The sequence below is a fragment of the Aptenodytes forsteri genome, unplaced genomic scaffold (genome assembly GCF_000699145.1).
Source record: "Aptenodytes forsteri isolate BGI_AS27 unplaced genomic scaffold, ASM69914v1 Scaffold243, whole genome shotgun sequence".
Lineage (NCBI taxonomy): Eukaryota > Metazoa > Chordata > Aves > Sphenisciformes > Spheniscidae > Aptenodytes > Aptenodytes forsteri.
This window is the reverse complement of record NW_008795314.1, coordinates 1,467,574-1,476,485: the sequence shown is the minus strand read 5'-3', so window position 1 is coordinate 1,476,485 and position 8,912 is coordinate 1,467,574. Positions and strand designations below refer to the sequence as shown.

The 8,912-nt window shown below is 54.3% G+C and overlaps 1 protein-coding gene across 1 annotated transcript in view; it reads right to left on the bottom strand.

The window, feature by feature from the left end:
- Window positions 1-23: 23 nt before the first annotated feature.
- The window catches only part of MGAT5B (mannosyl (alpha-1,6-)-glycoprotein beta-1,6-N-acetyl-glucosaminyltransferase, isozyme B), a 71,765-nt gene continuing 62,876 nt past the window's right edge, over window positions 24-8,912 (bottom strand). The window contains exons 16-18 of the mRNA XM_009279494.1: window positions 3,057-3,131; window positions 1,777-2,051; window positions 24-628 (exon numbers count right to left, since the gene is read on the bottom strand). Of these exons, the coding sequence (XP_009277769.1) occupies window positions 430-628; window positions 1,777-2,051; window positions 3,057-3,131 (549 nt within the window). The 3' untranslated portion in view covers window positions 24-429. The remainder of the gene's footprint in view (window positions 629-1,776; window positions 2,052-3,056; window positions 3,132-8,912) is intronic.

The window sequence follows — 8,912 nt, the reverse complement described above, 5'->3', positions numbered from 1 at the left end:
GGGGGGGGGGGGGGGGGGGGGGGCGGGGGGGGGTGTTAAAAAAAAAAATCAATAAATAAAACAACCTAGGATGCTTGAAGAGGATGAAAACCCTGAAACTGCAGTCTGCTGGTGGCTTGTCCCATTGCCAGAGGAGGGGAAGGGTGTCCCCAGCCCCCCTCTCCCCATCACCCTGTCCCAGCGCCACCAGGTCCAGGTGGGTTCGGATGCGGTCGGACGATGCTCCTCGAGAAGAAAATGAAACCAAAGGTCAGGACATGGTCATTCACAGCTGACTGGCAGATGAAACAACCCCCAGAGTCTGACACTCCCGGCTCTCCCGCCGGGAGGGACCTGTCCCACCTCCCTCGGCTATTGCAGAAGCTTTGAGAAAAAGCCACTCGTTGCACGTTGCATGTCTCAAACACGGGGGGGGGACACGACACCAAGTCACAAGCAGTCCCTGCACAGAGCCACTTGTCCTTTGCGGTAGTCACGGCAGGGGCAGAGGCGCCGGTACTTGGTGTTGTATCCCGCGCAGCTGAAGAGCAGCGGCTCCTTCTGGAGGTAGCACTCGTGGACATTCTCGGCCACCGCCGGGTAGAGATGGTTCATCTCGTACTCGGTGCTGTCGCAGGTGATGCTGAGCCTGGAAACAAAGACAAAGGTGGGTCAGTTCAGGTGAGGAGGCTGCCTGGGGTTTCACTGAAGGGTTTTTAGTGCTGTTCTGTCCTTCTCGGGGAGGCTCCTTCACTAAATGTTGAGCCAGATCTTTGTTGGTTGCTCCAGCTATGTTTGGCACCCTTTGGCTAGACGTGCATCCTCGTCACCAGCCCAACACATCATGCGGGAAGGGGTGACACTTGCAACTCAACCCTGCAGCCCAGAGACCACCCCAACCCTTGTGTGGGCCATAGATGGCTCAGGAAATCACGCACAAAAATCCACCCAAATCTTTTATATCCCCCCGCCAACGAACAGGTCTGTCCACTCTCCGTGGGCACCTCCCACAGCAGCTAATGTCCCCTGGAAGGGCACGAGTTCAACAGATGCCCACGTGTCCCCTGCTAGCCGGGATTAGCCAGCAAAACCTGGGTGGGCATCAGCCAGTCCCTCGAGGAGCAGCAGAACTGACCAGTGCGGATCTCAGCATCCCTTTCCTCCCACCCATGCCCGCATCTGGAGACGGAGTGGCAGTGCTGGCATTGCCCTCCCTCCAACCCTTCTCAACCGGTGAGTGCCTGAGCCAGCTCATTTTAAGGTCTGGAGGGGGGCATGGAGGGGAGAGAGTGAAATCCAAGCCCCAGCTCTAATTTATCATATAAAAATGTCAGTGGGACTCACAGCACCTGCCTGACCAGCATGACAGCAATGGTAATGCTCGCATTTTAATTGCCCACAGAGCAGTACGGAGCCGGGTGGCAGATTTATACTCTATTAAAACTTCACCGCTGTGTGTTCAAAATGCAGTTTTATAGAGAAAGACATTAAAAAAAGACAGAAAGGGAGAGAGCATGGAAGAGGTGGAGAGGAACAGGGTGGGAGAGAGGCGGAAACGTGCCTGGAAAGGCTATCGTTGCCTTCTGAAGTGTGAAGCTGGTCAAAGCCAACACATGCAAGCAACGGGCTGCTTTGCAGGCAGCGCCCTGCCTATATCGCCTTGGGCACAAAGGCACCTCAATGGGATTTCGGGAGGGAGGACACAAGGAAAATGGGTGCTGGGGATGGGGGGAGCAAAGGGAACATCATCTGGCTGATGACCCCCACCACCAACTCGCTGAGAAGGTCACAACTCACTGGAGAAACACCTCCTTCTTGTTGAGGAACCTGAAGAAGGTGGGCTCGCAGACCAGCCCGCGCCGCCGGCACGTCTCGGTGCAGGCGTGCCGGGTCTCCGACACCCACACCTGCAGCGAGTCCACCGGTGGCCAGGCGCGGGGGTCCCGGATGGCGCTGGGGGACCACACCAGGTGAGTGGCGTTGGGGGACAGGGCCAATGGGCTCGGAGGGCTTTGCATAGCAGGACTCTTGGCCTTGGGAGGCAGAGGAGGAGACGAGGTGGTGCAGAAATCCTAGTGGGAGAGAAGACAATGGGTCAGTGCCCGGAGGGACAGGGTGAGACATTGGGGATGGGGAAGGGAGGCTGCTGGTGGGATAGGAGGACACTTGGGCTGCTGAGTTTGCTCCTCAGGTTGAGGTCACCTGCATGCATAGGTGGCATCTCCTGCTGTAGGAGATGAAGGCACCGCCACCTCTTCTCCCAGTGCTGCCTTACGCTCTGCAGCAGAAAGGCCTTGACCCAGCCCCAGCCACCCCCCCACCAGCCCCCCAGCATCTTTCGTTCCTGACAAATCTCCCCCAGCCCCCATCTCCTGGTGCTCTCTGCGATTAGGCCACTGGCTGCACAGGGCTGGGACTTGGGGTGCCTCGCTGGGGAGCTGCATTGGGTCAACGGTTTCTCTTGCCCAGGGAAACAGGGACCAACCCATGGGAGACAGGGACGGGGGCTTTGCATAGCAGGACTCTTGGCCTTGGGAGGCAGAGGAGGAGACGAGGTGGTGCAGAAATCCTAGTGGGAGAGAAGACAATGGGTCAGTGCCCGGAGGGACAGGGTGAGACATTGGGGATGGGGAAGGGAGGCTGCTGGTGGGATAGGAGGACACTTGGGCTGCTGAGTTTGCTCCTCAGGTTGAGGTCACCTGCATGCATAGGTGGCATCTCCTGCTGTAGGAGATGAAGGCACCGCCACCTCTTCTCCCAGTGCTGCCTTACGCTCTGCAGCAGAAAGGCCTTGACCCAGCCCCAGCCACCCCCCCACCAGCCCCCCAGCATCTTTCGTTCCTGACAAATCTCCCCCAGCCCCCATCTCCTGGTGCTCTCTGCGATTAGGCCACTGGCTGCACAGGGCTGGGACTTGGGGTGCCTCGCTGGGGAGCTGCATTGGGTCATTGGTTTCTCTTGCCCAGGGAAACAGGGACCAACCCATGGGAGAACAGGGATGGTTCCCAGCAAGAACAGGGATGGTCTTTCAGGAGAACAGGGATGGTTCCCCAGGGAGGACGGTGATGCTCCCCAACCTGGTGCTGAATGTAGGCGTGGATCCGCTCCAGCATCCCCTCGCAGGTGTACTCGTAAGGCAGGTAAGGGTCCACCTGCGGAGGGGGAAGAGCAGAGCACAGGCAGCAAGCAGGGACAGCCTTGCCCTCCCCCTGGGCCCGGTGGCCCGGGACAGCAGTGCCCTGGGCAATGGCTCTCCCCACCCGCTGAAGCCCACAACTCATCTCTATCCACCAAAGCAAGCAGGGCAGAAAACTAGGACTGGAAAAACTTCACAAGCCATACAGCAGTTAAGAGAAAGAGGATGAAGGATTAATTTGGGTTCAACCCATGTATTGGTGAAAATGAAGTCACCCTGTTCCATTTTAGTCTCACTTTTCTTCATTTTTGGTAAGTTATAAAATAAAATCAGTTTTCATGCACTAGGTCACTTCCAATTAAAGTATGAACTGTTTCAGCCCAAGAAACACTCCGCAGCTGTGGGCAAGGGGGAGAGGTAATTTTAATATACAGAGGAGGAGTTAGGACTGGTAAAGATGCCAAGCTAATCCAGAGCAAGAGCATCCCGGTGTGCCCTGGGTCTGGTCTAGCATCCCCTGTTCCTCTGCTCTCACGTGCTCCAACCTGGGCACGGTTCTGCCTGCTCAGAGAGGAAGGTCCAGGCTTTGCTGCCCCGGCGCTACGACCCACTAAACCCCCCGGCTGGTGAAAAGCCCGGGGCTGGGACTGGCTGTGCACAATACCGGGGGGAAAAAAAAAAAATATCTCTTTTCCCACTGTCACTTCTCTGAGGGTTTGCTGCTCAGCGTGGACGGCTGCGTTGGGGTGGAAGCTGGTGTTTCTCCCAGCCTCCGAGGCTCGGTGACCCCCACTCCCGCCGGCACAGGTTGGGACAGGGCAGGGAGGCAACAGCCGGCTGCACACCGGGACGGAGCAAATGCTGGTGCCCACGTTGATGCCGGCACTGTCGCTGCACCCCCACGTTGATACTGATACCTGCTATTTATACAGATCTGGCAGCGCTTAAACCACGGGTGTATTTTTAGCGTGGGTTACGAAATGCTGCCGGTCTTCAGGAGACTTTTGCCTGCGCTCACTTCCCGACATCGCATTTCCCTGTCCCGAGGGTCACCCTTGGGTCCTGGCCTGGGAAATCCCCTCCTCTGCACAGCGGCTCAGCAGCATCCCCCAAAGGAGCATGTCCCCTGCACGGCGGCGGCACAGGGTCCAGGGCGAGCAGGCAGGAGCAGGCAGCCAGGCTCGCCGCCCTCCAGCGGGGCCGGTGCATGGCCATTGCCCCAGGGTCAGCGGTGATTTTCCCCGTGGGAAGAGCATTGCCACGAGGGCTGCGTTACCGATGCACCCCTTCCCTCTGGAATAAATTATTTTTTCAGGAACTTTCTGCCCTGGGAAGACAGATTTTCCACACTCCCTTATTTTTCTGGAGAGACGTTACATGACCCGCAGGAGATGGGGCTGGTCTTGGGACCCCTCTTTCCCCTGTGCTTCTCTGCAGAGCTTCATGCAAAAGAAGGACTATAAGCAAAAATACTCCAAAGATAATTCATCCGGAAAACACTGTTTCTTCTACTTTCTGAGCTCTGCACCTCCAAAATAGCTATCTCCTTTTGAAGTACCTGTCAAACCCATGCTCAAAGGCTCAGACTGCTGAGAAGATCCCTCTAAGCATCTCCCTGCCATAAATATCCCACCTGAGATCTCAGCCAGGCTGGAAATCACAGCTGCTCTGTCTAATTACAGATGTGCACGCTAATCAGGGCTGACACAATGACAGGCACTGATCCTGCCTCCGAATTGCTGATGAGCACTGGGGCAGAGTACTCCACAAAGCTAAACTCTGCCCGTCTCAGTCGCACAAAGCCTGTGCCAGGCTGGGTGCTGGATGCTGCCTGGCACCTATTCAGGGGAGACAAACCTCCCCTCACTCAGCATCACCAACGCTCGCTCTCATCTTACCACTGCTTTCACGGCCGTAACGCTGAGGGGCTTTTCCCAGGACCCCGTTACACCAGGCGTATTCCAGACCTAATTCTGTAAAACAGGCCCCCCCCCCCCCCCCCACACACCCCCCCGCCGTTGCACCCGCTGGGATGCAGCACGTCCACAGCGGGACGGAGGCAGAAAACCTCCTTGCACCTGCACGTGTGCCCAGAGGTGATGCTCCAGGTGCAATCCCACCTGCCCGCAGGCTCCCGGGAGCCCTGTCAGGTCCAAGGGTATCAGAGGACCGCGGCCAGATTGTTTTGTTCCCCCCCCGGCTCCCCCGGTCTTGTTAGGATTCAGCTCGTGCACCCAGGACTGATAGAAAATGCCAATTTCAGGAAGATAACTGTTTAATTAAAATCTGACGGGCTTGGCCTCCTCTTGACAACCACATCGTTAATGCTGCTCCCCGTACCGAGAGCTCAGGATCTCCCCAGAGCCCTGGGAGGGAGGAGGAGGGGGGCTCCAAGGTGGGGACCGCCGGTCTTGTTAGGATTCAGCTCGTGCACCCAGGACTGATAGAAAATGCCAATTTCAGGAAGATAACTGTTTAATTAAAATCTGACGGGCTTGGCCTCCTCTTGACAACCACATCGTTAATGCTGCTCCCCGTACCGAGAGCTCAGGATCTCCCCAGAGCCCTGGGAGGGAGGAGGAGGGGGGCTCCAAGGTGGGGACCGCTGCATCCCACTGCCCGGCGGAGCGATGCACGGGATGTCACAGGAGGGAGCGGAGGGGTCGGTGAAGATGGACTTTGCCATCCTTTCCCCCAGGCATCAGTGGGGAACACAGGGCCAGAGGTCTCCAGCCCCAGTGCTTTCCATCAGCCAAATGGGGAGTTACCAGTGCCCCATGGGGATACCGCCATGAGAGCCCTGGTTTTATAGTCTCCAGCAGGAATCCCAGAGCTGAAGAGAGCAATAAGTCTCCCTCGCTCAAAAGGAAAAGAAAGAAAAAAAAAAAATTCCAAACGTCATCAGACAAGTAAGTAGAAAAATAATGCAATTCTCTGCCAGCGTGTAACAGCAGGCTGGGAACACTTTAACCAGCTATTTTCGCTGTGATGTTTAATACGCCACTCTTTCAAGCATGGTCTGAAATGTATAATTTTCCATTATATTCCTGTATGTTTGACTTTAATATAATGAAGCCTTCTCCCTTCACTACACCAGAATATTGGGTCTATTAAATTGCTTGTGCGAGGACTATTTTTGACAATGGAAAAAGCTGAAGGCCAAGAAAATGGTGGCGCCTGCAAACCTCTCTCCTTCTCCAGCCTCTAGCCCCTGGCTAATGGCCATAATCCATCACCGGGACAAGCCTCCCGGCATCACCTTTCCCAGGGGGATGCAATTTGTCTCTTGGCTCCGTGCGGCTGTGTCGGGATTTGATCTCTGGGGTAGAGGGGTTTGGTGCTTCCATGATTTCAATTTTCCTTATAAATAGGTCAGGAATGCGAGCCATCAGGAAACCCAAAGCTGCTCCAAGAGGGGGATGAATGGCAGAGGTACCGCTTGCCGAAAACCTCCCCCAGCAGTTGCAGGGTGACCTGGAGCGGGTGCCACCTCCGAAAGGACAAGGGAGGGAGCACAAGGGCTTTTCTTGGGAGAAAGAAAAAAAAAAACCCCATATTTCCAACCCAATCCACGTCCAAGCCACGATTCAGATCTCTCTCCAGAAGGAAGAAGTTTCTTTCAAGCAAATCAAGGTTGGCGAAGGATGCCGGCTGCATCTCAACTCCTTTATTTGCACAGATAAGGCAGCCAGCCCTGCCAGCAGGCCCGGCCAGCTCCAAACACACCAAAGGACGCTCTGCCAGCCTGGCCGGAGCCGCGGCAGGGCTGTAGGTGCAAGGATGGCACATCCCACCCCGAGCTGCAGCTCCGGGTGTCTGCGATATAAATCGGGACGGCTGTACAGCCACCCTGGCACGACCTGGCCGGAGAGCCATGGGCAGGCTGGGGCAGCCGTAAAGTAACTCTAAAATATTGTTGAAGCATCAGCAAATCCCCCAGAGCCACAATGCTCTAAACCAGGGCGAGCTTGTTTGCCAGCTTGACCATATCAGAATTACTACCAGGTTCATGAAACCAGCTCCCAAAGCCCTTGAGGGGTCCCAGCACCCAGCGCCCTGGTTCCCAGCACCCGGCACGGCCTGGCTGCTGCTGGGAAAAGCTGATGGCAGAGGCAGAGCAAAGGAGACATCTCACAGCTTCCCACCACAACATCCCATATCCCCAAAAATGTTTTACTGAGTTTTGCCTGGAAGATGCAAAACTAAAGCTGTGGGATAAGTGACTTTTCAGTCATACAACAACAAAAAAAAAAAAAAGAAAGAGAAAATCCATTTCAGGTCAGTTTTCAATTTCCAATGTTTCCACCCATCAAGGAGGGGAAAAATGCTGTGTTTCAGGTTCGGCAATCTGTTTGGGTTGGAGAAGCAAAGGGAAATGCATCATTTCGGATACAAGCCTTCCTTTCAATAAACTGGCAGGGTATTTTCAAACAAAGGCAGGCAGATGGGAAACAAAACCATGTTATTTCATTCCAGTAATGTTGAAATGAAATGTTTTGACTGAAAAAATAAATTGATGGTGGTTATTCTGAAACAGAGACAAATTTGTTAGATACTCTGATAACGAAACACCCCATTTTGCCTTCAGGGAAAAAAAAGGAGTCAGTAGAATAGTTTCTCTGAGCTGCAGTACCTGGCTGGGAACAGCAACACTAAACTGCCCAGCCACCGGCTTTCTGCCGCTCCTGCTAACGCCCTTGTTTTCAATTCCTGCTATAACAAACTATTTTAAAGACAGGATACCAAGGGATTCCTGAAGCCAAAGCCCATAATAAGGCTTTGAAACCTGTAAGGTAGGTCAATTTTTAGGCTTAATTGCCTTGACAGCATCTCTAATAAAGCAGACCTTTCTATTTAAAAGACAAAAAGGGGAAAAAAGGGGGAAAAAAAAAAGAAGTTGCCGTAAGTTATTCACACTCACTCCCTGCTCTGCTTCAGGAGGATTTATACAATACCTTTAAAAAAAAACCCAGAGAGGCGAGTTGTGGGATTAGCCCAGTGCATTTCTTGGTGGGAAGGAATAACTTCTCTCCAGAGCGACTGCACGTTTTCAATGCAAGCGGGACATCAGCGCCTGGTTTTATTCATTTGAGGCAAATTTAGGACTTCAACCTCCTGGCAGTCGAGGGTAATTACAGCAGTTGGGATGCTTCGCGGGAGGGGACCTCGGGGTGGGGGTCCCTGGTCCCTCAGAGGTGGGTGGCAGCTTTAGCTGCCCCGTGGCCCCATAGGAGACAGTTTATCTGACTATACGTGGTGTCACGCTGGGACGGAAAACAGAGCAGCCGCCCTGGAATGCCTGGCCGCACGCCGTGCCGGCGTTACAGACACCCTTGTTCCAGCTCTGCTTCCCCTGCCCTCCGTCAGCTGTTTAGCAACTGAAGAAATAGTTAATTAAGGGAGGGAGGCAGGACGTGTTGTGACTACACCACAGCTGCATTTACATGAAGAGTGGGAACGGGGAGAAAAGCAGAGACGAGAGCTCGTCTTTGGGCAAAACAGGGATCGGCACGGCAGCGGCACACTCCGGCTGAGCGCCCGGTGCCGGAGACAGCAGGTCCCCCCACCAGCTCCTCCTGCCCGGTGCCCATCACGCCACCAAATCCTTTCCTAAAATCCTTTTTTCTTCTTCTTTTTTTTTTTTTTTTAACCAGAATTATCATTAAGCATCTAAATGACCTGGTGCACATCCAGTTGACGTTGCAGTGCAACACAGCTGCTCAGGAGCCAGCAGAGCCCTTTCCCCCCCTCTTAATTCTCCAATTTTTTAAAATTATTTTAATAGCACAGCAGAACA